General features: G+C 38.5%; 3 protein-coding genes across 3 annotated transcripts; 1 reads left to right on the top strand and 2 right to left on the bottom strand.

The window, feature by feature from the left end:
* Positions 2,117-5,450, bottom strand: LOC109725852 (malate dehydrogenase, chloroplastic-like). Its single transcript, XM_020255249.1, has 2 exons — positions 5,336-5,450; positions 2,117-3,637 (listed from the first exon to the last, which is right to left on the bottom strand). Exon 2 carries the CDS (start codon positions 3,629-3,631, stop codon positions 2,390-2,392), a length of 1,242 nt encoding a protein of 413 aa, XP_020110838.1. The 5' UTR covers positions 3,632-3,637; positions 5,336-5,450; the 3' UTR covers positions 2,117-2,389.
* LOC109726002 (ATPase GET3-like) lies at positions 8,210-13,356 on the bottom strand. The gene is made up of 11 exons (XM_020255424.1): positions 13,131-13,356; positions 12,072-12,283; positions 11,584-11,646; positions 11,352-11,462; positions 10,620-10,694; positions 10,462-10,530; positions 10,313-10,378; positions 10,097-10,171; positions 9,922-10,020; positions 9,188-9,322; positions 8,210-8,689 (listed from the first exon to the last, which is right to left on the bottom strand). The coding sequence occupies exons 1-11, from the start codon at positions 13,267-13,269 to the stop codon at positions 8,552-8,554; spliced, it is 1,182 nt and encodes a 393-aa protein (XP_020111013.1). The 5' UTR covers positions 13,270-13,356; the 3' UTR covers positions 8,210-8,551.
* LOC109725909 (probable apyrase 6) lies at positions 14,430-18,812 on the top strand. Its single transcript, XM_020255310.1, has 8 exons — positions 14,430-15,192; positions 15,600-15,712; positions 16,091-16,198; positions 16,530-16,584; positions 16,942-17,106; positions 17,493-17,590; positions 17,893-18,089; positions 18,220-18,812. Exons 1-8 carry the CDS (start codon positions 14,583-14,585, stop codon positions 18,494-18,496), a joined length of 1,623 nt encoding a protein of 540 aa, XP_020110899.1. The 5' UTR covers positions 14,430-14,582; the 3' UTR covers positions 18,497-18,812.

The following is a 19,266-nucleotide window of genomic DNA, read 5'->3' as shown; positions in this document are numbered from 1 at the left end:
AAAAAAATTTAAGTGAGAAATTTTTTTTGTGGGAATCAGTTTTGAAGAAGCAGCTTTTTTCTACTTTGAAATTGAAAAATTAATTTTCTAATTCTGAAAAACAAAATCAGAATTTTCAACTCTTATGCCAAACGCTCTATTAAGCCAAAAAGTACTTCTGAACCCAAAATCACTTCTAGAAAGTTAGGCCAAATAGTGTCGGATCGTTGGCGCTAACCATTAATCCCAAAAGCTCGAGCTGTTAGAAATACGCAACCAATTCACTTAAAGCGTACAGAAACAACGCCGGCCAATCTGACCTCACGCCACTTCGAACATGACTCGGCCCAACCCAGCCTCACGCCATTTCGAACATGACTCGGCCCACATAACCTCCCGCCACAGGACATGATGCTGTCCCATTTAAGCCAACAAATAGGACCATAATCACTACTTTATGTTTAGTGGAGAGTTACATTAATTATCAGCTAATAATAGCTTCTTTTTTTTGCATACGAAATCTATTGATTTTATTTTTTTTACAAAAATAAATCATTATTTTGAATTTTGAGTTTGAATTTTTAATAAAATTATCCAAATATTTTTATTATTCTCACTCTCTTCTTTTTTTTTGTTGTACGTTTTTTTCCTCCTCATTGTTTCTTTCTCTTTCTCCTCCCGCTTCCTCTTCCTTCTACTCCACCTCTCTCGTTCCCACGTCGACTTCACGCTCCGCTCTTTTATCTCGCCCACACCTTCAGCAATACTGACTCAGATATGACACAAATTGCGGAGGTGAGGCTCCGGCGGAGCGTGATTGTGGACCACGACAACGATGACGAGAGTGCTTTAAAACTTGAGGACGACGGAAAGAGAGAGCACATTGGAGCCGGAGCCACAACTCCGGCAAAGAGATAGGGAGGGAGCGTGATAATGAAAAAAGAGGTAGAAAATGAACAAAAATGAAATAAAAAGAATAAAAAAACTACACATTTTTTTTTGGAATAATATATTTATTTGCCCTTACTCCTCCAAATAATCAAAGTGCACCCTCATCACTTGTCCAAGCTTTTAACAGCCATGATCTACTAGTGCATTCTCCAGAACTATTCAATCAATTATCTTTGTCCATTTCTAATCATTTGGGGTACTATGATATTGAAATTCTCTTAACTTATTTAGGTTAACTGCGCCATTGGTCCCCAACCTTTTTATCTTATGATATTGAAATGGAAAAGTCTAGATAGACTCCCGGTTGAAGGTGTACATCCTACACCTTTGGGATCCGATGGCTGATATTTAGGCACTACACATTTTTTTTTATTTTTTTTCAAAAGCATAATTTTTTCAGCCTTTAGATAAGTGGGTTGTAAGATGTACAACCCCAAGTGGGTTCATGTCCTCATTTGTCCACATCGCATTTTCATGAAAATCTAACAAATTATTTGTCCGCATCGCAATTTCATAGCAAGAGCCTGAGTCGGGCCCAAGCCTTTATTCTTCAAACACGGGCCTGAGCCCGCAAACCCGAATCTATTGGGCCCTCCTCCGGCCCGTTACGACACACAAAATAATAACATCCAACAAAACATTTTCATCACCGACTGTCCCTAGAGCAAGTGGTGGTAAAGGGCTTGGTGGTTGGTACCCGAGGTCCCAAGTTCGAATCCTAGTTGATTCACATTTCCAGCTAAGTTAAGTTTATTTCTAAATGTAATAAACGACGCGGATAGCGTGCTACCTATCTCTCTCAAAAAAAAAAAAAACCAAAACAAAACATTTTCATTTTTAACATAATAAAAAGGTGAAGTTGCACTTGGTATTTACAATTTTTTTACCTTTTTTACCATTTTCACCCATTAAATCATACTATTTAACCAACCACCCACCTACTCAACCCTAAAGAATCACTATCATCTTAACTGAGCATCCTTTAATTCAAGGGCCGAAAATCTATAAGTACTAATGACTTGATACTTCTAATAGCATAGGAGCTCAATTATATATATATATAACCGCTGCAATGAGAATTGCAGATGCAGGTCCATTAGCAGCATCTGCAACTCTTACAGTTACAACTGCAACAGTTAAATACTAATGCGGCGATCCAAACAATTTGAATCAGACTCATATGCCATGGAAAAAGTTTTCTCTCATGCTGCATAAACACAGCTTTAATAGCACTCGGATTAATTTGTTTGGACTAAAGCAACTTCAAATTGGAACAACAAGAGTACAACAATTTATGCATTCAAAGCCTGCATAAAACAATGTTTGTATTACTCCATACTCTTCCGCGAAAGCAAGAAAGAAAAGTTCTTTTCTACGCTGCAAAACTGGAAACGATCGTTTATTCTATATCAGATGATCTTTCAGAAGATAGGAGGAAGCCCCTTTCCTTTTATCTCTCTCAGACGGAAGCAGCTGCCGCGTTCTGCTTCTGCGCGAAAGCCACGCCCTTCTCTATGCTCGCCTTCAGCTCGGGCTTCAACGCCTCGAGCGCTTTCGATTCGTACTCCGTCAGCCCCTGGAGATCTGCCGAAATCACGGCCTCTACCCCTTTCCTCCCGAGCTTGACTCTCGATGCAAAGAAGGGCAAGTCGGGAATAAGCTCGGACTGAATGAATGAGCATTCATAAACATCCTCATCTCCGTCGAGTGCTCTAAGAGACGACTCGACAAATCTCGCAGAAGCGTAGGCCATCGACAGTGTCGCTGATCCCCCGCCGTCTTTCGCTTCCACAACCTCCGTTCCCGCGTTTTGTATCCTCACCGTCAGCTGCTCAATTTCGTGATCCGCAAAAGTCACTGACGGTCTCGTCCTAGATAACAAGGGCAGGATAGTAATTCCAGCATGGCCACCGACGACCGGTACATCCACATCAATCAGCTTCAGATTCTTCCTCTGCGCGACGAATGTATTAGCCCTAACGACATCTAGGGTTGTAACACCAAAGAGCTTCTTGGGATCATACACGCCCTTCTGCTTCAGCACCTCTGCAGCGATCGGCATGGTCGAATTGACTGGGTTGCTAATGATGTGGATTAGGGCATCGGGGCAATTGTCCGCAACAGCCTCCGCTAGGGTTTTCACGATGCCCGCGTTGATGTTGAACAGGTCGTCGCGGGTCATGCCGGGCTTTCGCGGTACGCCAGCAGGGATCACAACCAAATCCACTCCTCTCAAGCAATCAGCTATTTCAGATTGGCCACTGAAGTCGCGCACCAGAGAGGGGGTATTGCAGTGGCTCAGATCGGCCGCGACTCCCTTCACATTGGCGACATCGTAGAGATGCAAGTGAGAAACTAAAGGCGACATTTTGATCAGAAGACCCAGAGGCTGACCGATTCCGCCAGCAGCGCCGAGGACGGCAACCTTAAATGCCGATGCTTGAGGGTTGAGTCGATTTGAAGGCCTAATTTTTGGCCCAATTTTTGGGGTGAATGACGCGTGGAGAGCGGCACTGGTTTCTACACCTAGAAAGGATGGCTCTGATTCGACGGTAATTGATGATGAGGATCTCAGGCCGCTGAAACTCTTGAAGGATTTTCGGGTACTAAAAGTTAAGCCCGGCGGTTTGGATTTTGTAGCCAAACCAGCTTGAGCACCAAATGAGCTGATGGCGACGGTTGAAACTGCTGCGGATGACATCGCACCCTGTGGAATGCAATTCAATAAAGGATAATATAAGATCACAAATTATACAAAGGAGTTAAGAGTTAACATAAAAAAAAACACTAATTGTAAGCAGTTGTGGAACCAAAGGCATGTTACGAATGTAAGCTCCATAGTAAAGCCACTCGCGGGAAAAGTTCCGACCCTCAAAACAAGCAGATATATTAAAATACTCTACCAAACAGATCAAAAGATCAACTTGACAAGCGCATTAATATCAGCCTCTCTCTTGACAAAAAAACAAGAATGAAATACAGCACAAGAATTATATGGGTGCTCAAAATATTTTTATATGCGCGTTTAGTGTTAAAGATAGAATAATAAAGAATGATTACATTGAGTAGATTGAGTAGCTTGACAGGTGGCATAAACTATTGCAAAGAGAACTATGGATATACATATGCTCGCATAAACCTAAAACCGAGAAGAATAAAGGAATAGATTTGATTAACCAACTCCACCAGAAAAAAAAAAAAAAAAAAAAAAAAACCAGTTCTCTAGCTGGAAAAGGAAAAGTAGTCTCCCCCAAACATATATATATATTCAGATTTCATGAAAAAGTCTTCTGTTTGTTTTCCGGATTTTTTTCGGGAAAACGAAAACTGTAGAAAGAGTGTTTTTCATAGAACACTTGTTTTTTCGGGGAAACCGTTTTCCACAATTAACCAAGGAACAACCAAACACCCCAGTAAAGTCGGAGGAATAGGATTCATTAGCCAACCGCAAATCATGGGGAATAAAGTGTTTGTTTACACAATAAGATACTAACTGCGAGATGATGGACACTCGTAAATACGTCTTTATTAGCCAGAAATTACTGGTATTCGACAGCCATAATCTTCGGTTTAACAAATAAAGTGGAAACTTGCATTGCCGAGCACCACTTCCAGAAGTAAATTATGAATTATAGTTTGCGAGCAAAGCATATATCGAATTCAGCGCAGATCTAAGAGCTTCTGAAAAACAATTTATGGCAGGGAAACACATGCATCCTTTGTTTATGCGAATTTCTATAAAAGTGAAGAGAAGCAGCAATTGCAAAGATGTAAAAAGCAATTTGCTTCTGCGGAAAGCAGTAACAGCTTTATCTCAACAGCTTCCAAATTAGAGCTCGGAAAAAGATCCCTCTTCTTTTTTTTTTTCATTTTGTTCTTCAGAGTAGAGAAGCTACTGTTGAAGCCGCGCCGAGGATCTTAAAACAAGATTGCTTGGATAACAAATCTACACTTAAATCAACCAACATACTCAAATCTAGATCTAATGATTTCATGATTGTGTAAAAAAAAAAAAAAAAAAAATCAGATTTTGAGCTTCTTATCACACTGATAATTAATTCATCAGCAACAAAAACACAAAAGCATTAGATATTACGCAAATCCGACAAAGCTAGATCTGAACATGAACAACTCAAACAAAATTGACATAAATCCACACGAAAGATCAAATTTTGACCCACTAAAGCAACATCTTCAGACCAAGTGCGCCAAAAATGGGGGCAAAACTGATCAAAACCTAGTAATATCCATCCAAAACTACGCGAGCAAAATTTGGAGCTCACCACGAGCTAAAAATCACCACCCACAACGAAATCGAAATAGGAAGAAACCGAAAAAGGTCGAATTTTTTGCCAAAACAGAAGATGTTGGGTAGAAATTTTTACAAAAAAGTGTCGGGGAATACCTAAAAATGCCGCAGCAATAGATCTCTCGCAAACGCCTCTCTCTCTCTCTCTCTCTCAACTTGTCTTGTAATGCGAAGGAAATGTCGAGAAGGGAGAAATAAAGCGCCGACCCTCTCCCCTGTGCTTCATATTGGGAAAATTTTACAATGACCCCCTCACCTTTACCAACTGTGACGGATAGATCCCTAAACTTTTAAGTTTTGACAATAAAATAGTTTAACAGACCTATTAGGTAAAAATGTCTAGCAAAAAAAAATAGTTTAATATATTTATCTTATTTTTCAATCCTAAAATTAAATTATCATGTCTATCTCGCACGTTCGTGTATATAGAGTTTTGCTAGAATACTATCGGTAATAAACGGCTTGGTTTACTACCGATTTGTCTTCGATGATAGAGCTTTCAAATTGATGATCGGCACCGTTAAACATGATCTAAACTATTTAAACTATCTGAAAATCAAATTTCACACATTTTCGATAGTGTTCTCTTGTCCATCAAGTGAACAGAAAAATGAATGACTAGAAATAAATATCCTTCAAAAAGTTATACAATTTTTATATTTGAGATCTAGAGTCTAGATCTTATTTTAAATAGTTTAAAAAAAATTTTAACAAAAATTTAGTTGATTTGAACTCTTCTGTACCGTTAAACGAGTAAATGCACCATATCGGCCATTAAAATTATAGATTTTGTGACCCTTTGATCGTTCAATTAGTGATGCCAAAAAATCATGAAATTTGATTTCTAGATAATTTAAATGGTCTAGATTATATCTAATGATACCGATCGTCGATTTGGAAGCTCTATCATCAAAAATAAATCGGTAGTAAATCGAGAAATTTACTACCGATAGTNCTCTCAAAAACACCAATGAGGTGGTGCTTTTGAGTTTTTTAACCATTGGATAGAGAAATGTAAGGTTGTGATGATGGTGGTAGGTGGTGTAGGTGGTGGTAGGTGGAATAGTGTTTGATCCAATGGTTATTAGTAATCAAGGAGTAGATCCAAGGACTAGAAACCTAAAAGCACCAATGGGGTGATACTTTTAAAAATATTCTAGCTCAATTATATATATATATATATATATATATATATCGGCTACTAGTAATCAAGGAGTAGATCCAAGCGCTAGAAACCTAAAAGCACCAATGGGGTGATATTTTTAAAAGTATTCTAGCTCAATTATATATATATATATATATATATATATATAGTTGAGTTGAAATGCTATCGGTAGCAAACAGGTTCTGTTGCCACCCATTTATTTTCAATGATGAAGCCTCCAAATCGACGATCAGCACCGTTGAATATGATCTATACCATTTGAAATATGTAGAAACCAAATTTCATACTTTTCTGGTATTGTTCTCTTGTCCATCAAGTGAACATAAAATGAACAGCTGAAAATGAATATTTTTTAAAAAGTGATAATAAGAATCTTGTAATCAAAATCGAATATATAGATCTTGTTCTAAATAGTTTAAAGAATTTTCTAACTAATATTCAATCAATTTGGATATCTTTACACCGTTAGACGAGAAAATACCTCATATCGACCATTAAAATTGTAAATTTTGAAACCCTCTGATCATTGGGTCAATAATGTCAAAAAAAATTTAAAATTTAATTTCTAAATATTTCAAGTAATATAAATCATATTCAACGATACTGATCGTCGATTTGAAGGCTCCATCGTCGAAAATAAATAGGTGACGGCGGAACCGTTTTGCTATCGATAATATTTTATCTCAACTATATATATAATTATTTTAACATTTAAAATTATATTAAATTATGTTCAAAACATCCGATCGAAATAGACCAACTTTGCTGGAAGAGAGAGACGTGTTAAATTATTTGCCACAATTTGAAAGATGTAGCAGTCAAAATTTAGTATTTAGATCCGTCACGTGGACGATACGAATCTAAAAATTAATTGTCGCCAATTGATCTCACGGGGGAGATTGTTCCACCAAATGGTTTTTAACTTTTATTTTTTATTTTTTGTATTTTATTTTTCTTTTTTCTTTTTTTTTTTTTGCCTTTTTCTTTTAATTTTTTTGGTGATGGATTCGCTGTGGGCCGATGGAGTCCTTTTCGGGAGAAGCCTTTTTACGGAAAAATTCTAGAATGCAACGGGTATATTAGTGACGTGGCGTAACAAACCAATCAAATTAATCATTTTAAGAATATATGTCCCATTATGATTGTAAAAAAATATTTTTATTGTACTTTTATTTGAAAAGAAGGATTGTGATTGGCTTGTTATTGATGACGTGGTGCAAGTGTGACAGTGTAGAATTCCTCCTTTTTACGACCCTTTAGTTCAGCGGGGCCCACCTCGAGAAGAGCATTCTTGGCCGTTGGATTGGCGATGGAGATGGACGGCCGCGATTTCTCTAGATTACGTGTTATACCACATCTTCGGAGGAGTACGACTCCGTCGTTTACGCCCACGTGCGTCGCGTGAGTGTGTGATTGGTCGTTTTGGAATATTCTTATTTAGATTCCAAATTCCTTTATTGGTAACAAGTTGAATGTAAAAATATTTAAAATATATATAATTTTTAAAAAATACCAATTTGTTTTTTTTTTTAAAATTCGCAATCGCCTTTGAAACCATAGAGGACGCTATGAATCGATTGTCTAATTTAAACCAATTTTATTAAAAACATATGAATCACATGTATTCAATTTTTATATTGCAACATACGTGGTACTATTCACCTAATATTTACTATAAATACCATACAAGGCTCAAAAATGGCCTTGCCATCTATTTGGAAAAAAAAAAAAAAAAAGGCCCAGAAACTCCAATTTAATTTGTACTATTAACTGCTTTACATTATATGAATATATGATTATGCAGATAAGTACAATAAGAAGTAATTGATTTTCAAATAGGAAAATAAAAATCAACTCAAAGATACAAATATAAAAAACCTCAGTACCAAAATTATCTTGTCTTTTATATAAGAAAGACATCAAGAGAAAATTTGCTCTAATTTTCGTGTGCCTGTCAACAGTTTTACCGTTCGCAACATGTACTAGTCTCAGCATGGCAGCCCTGCTCTTGTGCTTTCGAAATAAACAGCAAATTACTCGCGGCGTGTATTATGAAGTTGACGGCGTATGAGGTATCATTCGAGAGAGCGAGATCGTCGGATGAGCCGTCGTATGAATCTTGTGGCGCTTCGACCGTTACTAGATGGCTACTTCCATATAATCTCGCCCAAAAATCTGAGCGCCGGAACACCTCTGATCTCGACATCGACAAGCGGTGCTTGGATTCGCTTTAAGCCCATAAGCTCGGGATCGTTCTGGATCATGTCGAGGGCGCGCGTTTGATCCTGCAAGAAGGAATGTTTACAAGTTTCAGGAAGTTAGCATACATTTCTCCACTTCAGAGGGCTAAATTGCACCGCAGGTCCTCAACCTTGTTGTGTAGTTTCCTTTCGGAACCAACCCTCTAGATTGTTACAATTGTGTCCTTGACATTGTTTTTTGTTGCAATAATAGAGTTTCCATGAGATTTCTCCGGCAAATTTGACAGAAAGATTCATGGAATCATCATAATCTAATTGCTACGTAGTCGATTTTCAGACTTTACATGTGGCTTTTATGTGGGTTTTTCCATACAATTTGACAAGAAATACAGTGAAAATATAAAATTGTAATGGAATGCAAAGGTTAGAGACTTGGGACCTGACGCAATTTACCCATCATAGAGAGAATTAATCAGGAGCAAAATGTGAGAGTTGAATAAAAAAGCCGCTCGATGATTATAGTTATAACAAAAATTATAAACCATCCACATTGAATACCTAAAAATGATTATTGGGTTATACCTTCCTTTTCATTGCGCAAAATTTGCAGTCTGATGCAGATGGTGGTAAAACTTGGTTAACAATCAGCCTCTTCACAGGCACATTCTCTTTCTTTAAGGAAGCATGGAGTCTCGACGACTCGCTGATCGCCATAACCTGACGAGATTGACAGCATAAAACTTAGTCAAAACATAGTTTGTCTTGCTCTAAATAGCAAACAGATACACGCATTTGCTTTCATACAGAGGTGCTTGAAAGTCGTGGTGATAATTCATAATTAGGTGCTTCTCTGGACTATTTCTTGACCAAAAATAATAGGAGTCTGCAGTAATCTTAGTTATCCTTGATGGTACGTGACAAACGAGAATGGTGCACAAAATTAACGTATAAGCCAAATTGTGCAGTTACAAATGTAGGCGGTGTTTGAGTGTGTGTTCGTGCATGCCAAATGCTCACTTGGCCTGGAATAATATCCCGTCAAAGGCGATTAAGCGCATATCTACTTCTTGTTTCTATAGACTCCTATTGTGAATAGGACTCGTTTTGACTATTACAAGGAACTGGCGACAGTATTTGGAGACCTTTTCTGTTTGGCATGGTAAAAAAATCAAGCATGAAACTAATTCATTCTCATCATGGTAACTATTTGCTGAAATTGTAAACAAAGGATTACCGACGCTTTTGTTAGAGAGAGAGAGAGAGAGAGAGAGAGAGAGAGAGAGAGAGAGAGAGATTAGTACAAGTATGGCTCTCACCGTTGGGATTGTCACTATAATAAATTCTGTCAATTCTGTGTCGCGGAAAAGCTCTCGCACTTTGACCATCCTCTCCCTTAGTTGCTCTAGTTTGTCAGACTTCACAGACGAAGAGATGGAATCTTTAGCTACTATATGATGCACGGCACAACAAAGTTCAAAAGTCAGTATTTACCGCATCCGGTTGTGTTTCTTCTTGTCCAAAAACTGATTTAATAGCCGAGGTTGCTGAAGCCAACTTCCTCTTCAGCTGATTAGACAAGTAACAGTAACAAATATTATTAAACTGGTAGATTGTATTTAAAGTCAAGAAGCAAAAAACTTGACTTGGAATAGAGGTTCAAACAATAATACGGTCGCTTTAATTAGATTATCGTTCTTAAGAATCTACCGTCATAATCTTGCCTATAGATGCATCCAAGAAGTCAGGCAAGGACAAAAGCCGAAGTGTATGCCCCTATCAGAAGAAAAAAATGAGTTGTTCAAGTAAAACATAATTACATGCACAAGAAAAGAAGCCTTTGGTGAAACTATGCTTACAGTAGGAGCAGTGTCAAAAATTATACGGGTGAACATGCTATATTCTTGTGCTTCAACAAATTGCATAACCTGGAAATTATACGGAACTAGTTACAGTCGATTCTTAATATATACAACAAAGAAAATGAACAGCTGTACCTGTTAACATTATTTTATACCTTCGAAATTGCAATAGCTTCATCTAGTCCAGGGGGAGGAGTGTCAAGCAATTCTCCTAGTTTTAGTTCTCCTAGCTTCATCATAATAAGAGAATTCAGTTAGTACCGATGAAAACGAACTTGAAAACTTATCGTTCAAACAAAGCATTTTGCACAGAGAAGTGATCTCACATGAATATTAGATATTACAACTCAACTTTGATTTGAAATAGCATAAGTTTTTAAGGACTCGCCACTTGCCTGCTAAATTTAAAGAGTCATCATCATTAAGCATGATAAGGATGGAGTTAGCACTTGAACATTGGGATATAATCAAAAAAGAAACTTCAATTTATATTAAAATTACAAAATCAATTGTCATATTAAGCATAGTGTAGTCATACAAGAATCTTTACAAAGAGGAAAAGGATTAGTATAGATAGGAACTTGGGAGCTTTGATTTTACTTCTCTTTCATTAAATATTTAAGGTTAAAAAATCGTGATGAATGCATTTCGGTTCCTGGAGAAAACTTGAAATTAGGAGATTGCATGCTGATTCGATGTGAGACCTCAAACATTCATCGAAAAGCGACACCTTGAAAGCATCATAATTTTGCCCAATGCACTATGGAAGAAGAAGTAATAAATAAAATATAGTGTTCGGATTGATTTTCACAATTTCATAATCATCTACCATTAGCCCTGCGACAATACCAAGGATAGATAAAATCCACAAGATAAATATGATCTACCTGCTCAACTAGCATTCCAAGTCCCATACTATCCATGATATCTTTGACCCCAGTTCCACCACTTTTTTGGCTTGCGGTTCGAAACTCTTCCCTAGCCTTCTCGGGATTTATCTGTAAAGGATAAATTATTGAGCAACAGAGGAAATAACTCATTAAATTGCTCAAGAAAGAAGAGAAACAAAACAGATGCATGGTATCTCCACAGGGCATCTCTAATTATAGCCAATTGTACCTCAAGTGCAAATAGGGGAGAATCTGGTCCATCAACAGGTACCAATGTTCCTCCACTCAAATCCTACAAACCATGATTAGAAAGGCTTAGGTCAACTATGACATAATTTCCAATGTGCAGTTCTGAATCAATATAAGCATTAACAAAAAACAGTGCTCATCTAGCTTGGTGTCAGGAAAAGCTTTTCTAGTCCAAGAAGCAGAACCTTCCAAACCTAGTAGTTGTAAGAAAGTAAAAGTATGGAAATTTTGATGTGGCGGGATGCTGAAATGGGCTTTTGGGCTCCAAAAGCCAAAGCAGTGAAAGCTCTAATTCTGATATAGAGGGAATCGACCAAAAGAATTTAAACAAAATGTTGTTTGTGCTTCATCAGAAGCATTGCGCAAATAGCACTCGAACAGAAGCTCCAAAAGAGCCAAAAAGGCCCAAATTTTGCATTCACCTAACTTTTTTTTTTTGCTATTGTAATATAGACAGTAAAAACATACCTGTGCAAAGGAATCACTTAAAGAATGAGCAGGATCAGTTGAGACTACAAGGGTCGGATGGCCGTTGTTTGCAAACTTCACGGCGAGGGAAGCTGCGCAGCTTGTCTTGCCGACACCACCTTTGCCGCCAAGCATGTAATACTTCCGCTTTGTGTCAGCAGCCATCTCGTCGAACCCAACAGTAGTTTCTGCTGGAGTAGCAATTGCTTGCACTGCAAAAACAAGTGGTATCCCAATTTTAAATCCCCTAGTTAACATCATAAAGAGTCCACAGGCATTAAACTCCAAAAATTAACATGGTTGTTTTAAAGCATTAAGCTTCAAAAATTGATAAACTACTTCTAAAATTGTCAGAAATACAGCACTACACATTAATCACCACTTAGGTGAGGAAATATCTCTTAAATTAACCGACCAATACATTGAAAAAAAAAAAAACAATTTTGAATAATGATTCTTATATGATCTGAGCTGAAGTGGCCAAATTCATTTACAGACAATTATTGCTACTATCTAAAATGTCGCAAAGCTCAAGCAACAGGGAGTTAAAACATACTTGTGCTTGGCTACAACCCTAAACACAGCCATTTATTACGGGCAATGGAAAACTCTCCAAACCTGACATTTTTCCCAATAATTATACATATAATAAGCAATAATTGGCATCTCTATAATCTTTTTATTCTAACTCCAATTATTTCGCACGAACATCGGATAAATGAATACACCTACACTCTCAATTACTCATAAATTACGACGAAAGGAACTCGCCGGGCGCTAAACTGTAACAAAATTGATCGATGTACAATCAAAATCCGATTTTTAACGAGGATTACTCGAGGTTTTAAGCCGAAACGTCCAAATTCAACTCTACTCAGCTAACCCCCAACACTATGTCAAAACCATCATCTCAAAGCTCAACCAAGCATCAATGAATCGCAACACAATCGTGCAAACTTAGAAGCCCAAAACCCTACACCATTCACCACGGATTAGAGGGAAATAACGAACAAAGAAGAGCTGAGGCTATCCGACGAAGAGGAAGAGGAGGAGACGAACCGTGGAGGACGCGGCGACGGACGAGGAGGAGGGGCCGCGAGCGAGGAAGGGGGAGCGAGGTCGACCATGGTGAGAGGTGTCGAGAGGCCGCGAGGGAGAGGTGGCGCGCGAGGTGGGGCGATGGGGAGAGGAGCACCATTTGCGCGTGTGTTTGTGTGTGTGTGTGTGAGAGAGAGAGAGAGCAATGTAGTAGTAGTTGCTTCGAGAGCTTCGAGAGAGAGAGAGAGAGAGAGGAGAGGGATCGAGGAAAGAGGCGAGCCCGTTGGACCGTTCGGATCAGGTTATGCAAAAACGGGTGCGATATAAACCCAACAGGCCGTACTCCGGCCCAGCTCGGCCCGGCCTGTGCACGATTTTTAAATTTATTTAAATATTTTATTTTTTAATTTTTTTCTCCTCAAATTAAAATTTATTATTATACTGAATGAATAACAATATATATATATATTCTAAAATCAATTTAAAAAATTACAAAGAATAAAAAAGCCAGATGGCTATTTGGTATGCCATGATTTCAGGCCATCTAAAGCTCAGTTTAAGATTACAGAAAATTATATTATTTACAGTAATAAAATATGATAAAAAAATATTCAGTGTTTTTTCGTTATGTAATATCATATTTTGTATATCATAATAATTTGATTATGATGTACTTTTAATAGTCTCACCTTTAAATACAAAAGCAAATTTTTATTTATTTTCCTTTAATCTCCACTTTATATAGTAACGTAAGATGAGTTGGAATACCAAATTAGTCTACGGCTTTCTTAAAAACATTTTGGCTTGGAAAGAAAAATGGATTAAGCAAAACCAATACGACACGCGGAGTTATATTTTTTCGGAATTTGATTCAAAATAGTAGTTTGGGAGATTTTGAATAAAGCGTAAAACTGAATGAAACGAGAAGGTGATTATTTTTAGCTTCTTCAAACCTGCCCAAACTCATTCATCTTCCTAAATCAAAACCGTATTAACAGAAGCCGTCTCCATTTTCTCATGCAGTAATTAACACTTTTCGAGCAAAACTACAAACTAATTTTATCGAGCAAAAGTACACGTGGCACGCTACAGCGAAAGATGTAGCAAATCCAAAACTCTAACTAACACATTCGCCTCGTAAACTCTTTCTTAAACCTGGTCCGCCACGTCATCACTGAACCGGCAAAAAAATTTATCCTTCTCTTTTTTTATTTATTCTTTCTTCTATGATGATTGGTGGTTTAGGGGTTACGTGGCGGGACCAGGTCTAGGGAGATTGTGTGTCCATTCACCGGAGTCCAAAAGGAGTCTCCGACACTCCTTAATCTCCGCCCCGTAGGGGCGGGGGTGGCGCGTGGCGAGAAGAGGCGGAGAGGGGCGTGGCAAAACCCTAGAAAACCCTAACCCTCTCCCTCTCCCCCTTTCTCCCTCCTCGATCGAAACCCTAGATCCCGGGATCGTCTCCTTCCTTTGATGCGTCGCTCTAATGCTCCACCTCGCGCGATCGATCCCGGGGCAGCCGCCGCCACCACCACCACCAAGATGGACTCATCGGCGCTGCCTCAGCTCCAATCGCTCCTCCTCTCCCAGATCCCTTCCTCCATTCCTAAGCTCAGCCGCAGCAGCGGCGGTGGCGTCTGTGTCCTCGCCGCCGCTTCCCCAGCCTTGGCCGTGTTCCTTTACCTCCTCGTCGCATCACGCGGCTGGACGCCTCCGGAATTCGCTATTATCATCGATGGTGGGAGCACGGGATCCCGGATCCATGTCTTCGGGTACCGGATCGGGTGGGGAGGAGTTCCGCAGCTCGATCTCGAGCGTACAGCTTCGATGAAGGTGAATCCGGGTCTTTCGGCGTATGCGGAGGAACCCAGCCGTGCCGGCGAGTCTCTGCTAGGGCTTTTGGAGTTCGCGAGAGGGATGGTGCCGAGGGATCGGTGGGGGGAGACGGAGGTGAGGTTAATGGCGACCGCGGGCTTGCGGCTTGTTGAAGCTGGGGTTGTGGAGAGGATATTGGAGTCTTGCAGGAAAGTTCTTAAGGCTTCGAGGTTCCGGTTCCAGGATCAATGGGCCGGTGTGATCTCAGGTAGGTTATTTAGATCTCTATTGTTTGCAATTTCGTACTGCTATTCTCTTCGTCGCATTAATGTTTGAGTAATTTTGGTTGAATTTTTGTAAAGGAGGGACATTGATAGTTGCAATTATATATTTGCATAGTTATTTATACTCATTTTCTGAAGCATATATCGTTGTTCATTATGCATCTAGTTCTGATCGTTATCGTAGATACTGTGCTTCTGCTACTTGGGTTCTCGAGAGAACAGCAATAAAAGTTTGTGTGTTCCATTGGGTTCATATAGAAAGATTGAACTAAATTGCATGTAATAGATATTTAGAGAAAGTGCTTTCAATACGCTGCTATCTGTTTCTCATAATACGACATTCGAAGAACTTGTTGAAGAAAATGCTATAATGTTTGAACATATTTTGCAGGCACTGATGAAGGCATATATGCATGGGTTGCGGCAAACTATGCCCTGGGCGCTCTTGGAGGTGACCCTCAGAAAACAACTGGAATACTTGAACTTGGTGGAGCATCTGCTCAGGTCTTATTTCGTCCCTTTGTTTTTTGACCCCTCTATTTCTCGTATTGTACTCAAGGGCTCTGTCATGTGAAGCCTCTTTTGCACCTCCAAACATTTGAGTTGACATTACTACTACAAAGTTGATACATGTGCATACCTCTAAAAACCTTATTTATTTGCATTTGTCCCAGCCAGGGTTCACACTTCTGGAAATGGGATCTTTCAAATAATTTAGCACTTTGGCCTTTCGTAGTTGGGCAGTAGTAAATTTCTAACTGTTTTTTGTCGCCATTTTTTATCTTAACATGGAAAATTAATGTAATGACATGGAAATAATTGCAAACCCTTTGAATAGTCTCTGTTCTTCCTGCTAGACTCGCTTCATTGTTTATGTTTCAGGTGACATTTGTTACAAGTGAACATTTGCCCTCAGAGTTCTCACAGGTGCTTAAGCTTGGGGATGCCACATATAATCTATACAGCAACAGCTTTCTACATCTTGGTCAGGTGGCTCATTCAGATGATTCCGTGTTAACAAAAGCTTTCTATTGTAGTGCATTTCATATTTAACTAAAAATTTTTAGTCTATCATTCTTCACTAGCCTGCCATTTACGCTGAATAATGTATCTTCCATACATCATGAATCTTGATCCTAATATGTCTGTAGCAGCATTTTTTGGGTGGACATGTCTATTGAAGTTTGCATGACTACAACTTGATGCTAATATGCTTTCGCTCTTGTATATACATGTTTAACTTTCTCCTTTTTATTGTTCTTTTTGTCTGACTCTCTTATCATCGGTATTGTGCTCTCACCAACCTCATGTTATCATGCAGAATGTGGCATATGAATCACTTCATGAACTTCTTAGCTCAAGACACCTGAAATCAAGTAAGCTGCTTCTTGTGATGCACTGTTGATATATGCTGAATAATATTGGTTAACAGATTCAGAAGAAGTGTTCTGCTACTAGCGATGAAATTCCCTAATAAGCGGAGAACATAATTTTGTCTTGTGGTCTAGTAACTCTAGTATGATCCATTTGCTGCAGTTTATTCTCTATACATTTAAAAACTCATCATTTTAGGAAAGCGATGGCCATCTATTTTCTAGGGAGTGCTTTAAAATTCATCATTTCCTCTAGTACTTTCATTTTTACCCTTTCAATATAACATGATACGATGCTTTTATTATTGTGTGGTACTTAAAAAAAAATTTGTTAAGCTATTTCCTTTAATGCATCTGCAGAATCACTTCAGGAGGTGATATATAGAGATCCGTGCTCTCCTAGAGGGTTCTTGCATAGTATGAGATCACTGAAGCTATCTGCTGGCGTCCGGTTCACTGCTTATGCAGTTGGTAATTTTTCTGAGTGTAGATCTGCTGCATTGGCACTGCTCCAGAAAGGAAAAGGTAGAAGCTTTTTGCTTTTTAAATTCCCTAAAGCTCCATTTTTCAGGTTATATATGTGTAGGCATACTGCATGTTGGTCGTTTACACCATCCTGTAAGACCTAGCTAGCATATTCATCAGTAATGAATCCCTATATAACTAACCTATCTTTGAAGATAAATCATTAGAAACTTTTGCTCTTAGCCGTTGTACATCTAGGTTGTATCGCAATGTAATTCATGGCTGAGTATCTAAAATATAAGCAATATTGCTTATACTACCTATGTCATTATGTAATTCCCTTTCTGTGAGCCGTAGATGTTGTGTATACTAATTGTTTTAAAATGATATCGTGATGAAACTATTTCTGCTTCCTAGTAGTTAAATAAGAACTTTGTTGCATGCAGAGAAATGTGTATATCATCACTGCCCCTTGGGTTCATCCTTTGTGCCGAAGCTGCAGGGGAGATTCTTAGCTACAGAGAATTTCTTTTACACTTCAAAGGTTAGTGAATTACCTCCAGTTTGTTTAGATGTTTTAGTTTGTGTCTACATGCAAAATGATAAAAGTTAGGCCTTGTTTTGCTGTGCTTTTTCAAATTCACATTCTATGAGATGGGATGTGTCGATGGATGGGCTACTATGTTCTTGTTGTTGTCACTAAGTTTTTGCTAGAAAATCGATAGCGGTTCGGAACATAATGAGTCCATAATATTTACTTTACTGTTTGTGGTTTTATGTTGGTTGTGGCTACTACTATACTTGCTTTATGTTTTACTTAACCGGCCTTGTTTTCTTGTTCGATAGTTCTTTGGGCTTGGTCCAACATCATTTCTCTCTGATTTATTGTTGGCTGGGGAACGATTTTGTAACGAAGATTGGTTAAAGCATAAGAAGCGCCATCATTCTTTGGATGAGGAGGAACTCCTCTTATATTGCTTCTCCTCAGCATATATCGTGGCCTTACTGCACGACAGTCTTGGCATCGCTTTGGATGATAAAAGGTGCGTGCGCTGCTCCATGCATTGCTCCATATCTGCGCATGCATCCTATGTTTTAATCGAATGTGTATTGCTTTACGGAGTGTGCTATCATTTTCTCTTCATGTTTCGAGCTTTTCTCTTTGCCGAGCAGGATTGATTTTGCGAACGAGGTGGGCAGCGTCCCACTCGACTGGGCACTCGGTGCTTTCGTCATGCAGAAAGCATTAAACCCGAGCTTCAGCTACTCGGATTGGATAACCGATGCAATCGGTGTTACTGTTAACCCGTCGACGGTCCTTTCTAACTTCATAATCCCCGCTTTTTTAGCCCTTACAGCATGGTCCATTTTGAAATGGAAGAAGCCCCTCTCAGAAACTATGTTTTACTGGGAGAAATGGCGATACGTTATTACGCGAGTCGACCGGTGATTTTTAAAGGTATAGCCTCTTCTTTTGTAAAGTAGCTCAACAAGTTATTTCAATTTAGTTTTGCTTTAATTGAATGATTCTATCATTATCTCTATAGTTAGTTTATTGGGAGCTTTCTTAAGACCATCCCCAAAGAGAGAGAATCCCTTGTGTATCTATACAAAAAGAAAAATGCACTTCTTGGCTTATGAATGTATATCTTTGACACAATATGGTAGGGGAAAAATTTACACTAATAATTTAGAATTTCTATTAGTGAATTTATGCTTGAACACATTGTTATGTAAGTCTACATTTTTAGTTCTTTTTTTTTTTTTATTTTAGCATCACTGATGTAAACATCATAACTTTTGTTTATAATTAATCTCGCCGACACGTAATAAAAGATTAGAAATAATTTGAACTAATTGCCAGTGGATTTAAGCCCAAAAAATATCTCTACCTTACGTGAGAATCAGAGTTACATTGGTTGAACTTGTAACGTGATTTAATCATCTACTTTAATTTTACCTTTTTGGGGAGCACTTATCATGCAACCACTCCATTGGAAACCACCCTTAATAATATATTCATGACTAGGAATTTCTCTCTCTCTCTCTCTCTCTCTCTCNCAGTGGATTTAAGCCCAAAAAATATCTCTACCTTACGTGAGAATCAGAGTTACATTGGTTGAACTTGTAACGTGATTTAATCATCTACTTTAATTTTAGCTTCGCCAACTTGCCCATCAGAAACCATTTTGCACACGCTCCATTGGAAACCACCCTCAA

Source organism: Ananas comosus, linkage group 20 (assembly GCF_001540865.1).
Source record: "Ananas comosus cultivar F153 linkage group 20, ASM154086v1, whole genome shotgun sequence".
Classification (NCBI taxonomy): Eukaryota; Viridiplantae; Streptophyta; class Magnoliopsida; order Poales; family Bromeliaceae; genus Ananas; species Ananas comosus.
The sequence above is the reverse complement of the archived record's forward strand: the minus strand, read 5'-3'. Positions and strand labels throughout refer to the sequence as shown.

Bases quoted from the DNA above. Each gene is read 5' to 3' on its own strand.
- LOC109725852 (XM_020255249.1), bottom strand. From the start codon at position 3,631: ATGTCATCCGCAGCAGTTTCAACCGTCGCCATCAGCTCATTTGGTGCT.
- LOC109726002 (XM_020255424.1), bottom strand. From the start codon at position 13,269: ATGGTGCTCCTCTCCCCATCGCCCCACCTCGCGCGCCACCTCTCCCTC. The intron at 10,695-11,351 runs GTAGATCATATT...ATTATGATGAAG, and splicing joins TTGGAATGCTAGTTGAGCAG to CTAGGAGAACTAAAACTAGG. The intron at 10,172-10,312 runs GTAGATTCTTAA...TTGTCTAATCAG, and splicing joins CTATAGGCAAGATTATGACG to CTGAAGAGGAAGTTGGCTTC.
- LOC109725909 (XM_020255310.1), top strand. From the start codon at position 14,583: ATGCGTCGCTCTAATGCTCCACCTCGCGCGATCGATCCCGGGGCAGCC. The intron at 16,585-16,941 runs GTAAGCTGCTTC...ATGCATCTGCAG, and splicing joins CTCAAGACACCTGAAATCAA to AATCACTTCAGGAGGTGATA. The intron at 18,090-18,219 runs GTGCGTGCGCTG...TTTGCCGAGCAG, and splicing joins ATCGCTTTGGATGATAAAAG to GATTGATTTTGCGAACGAGG.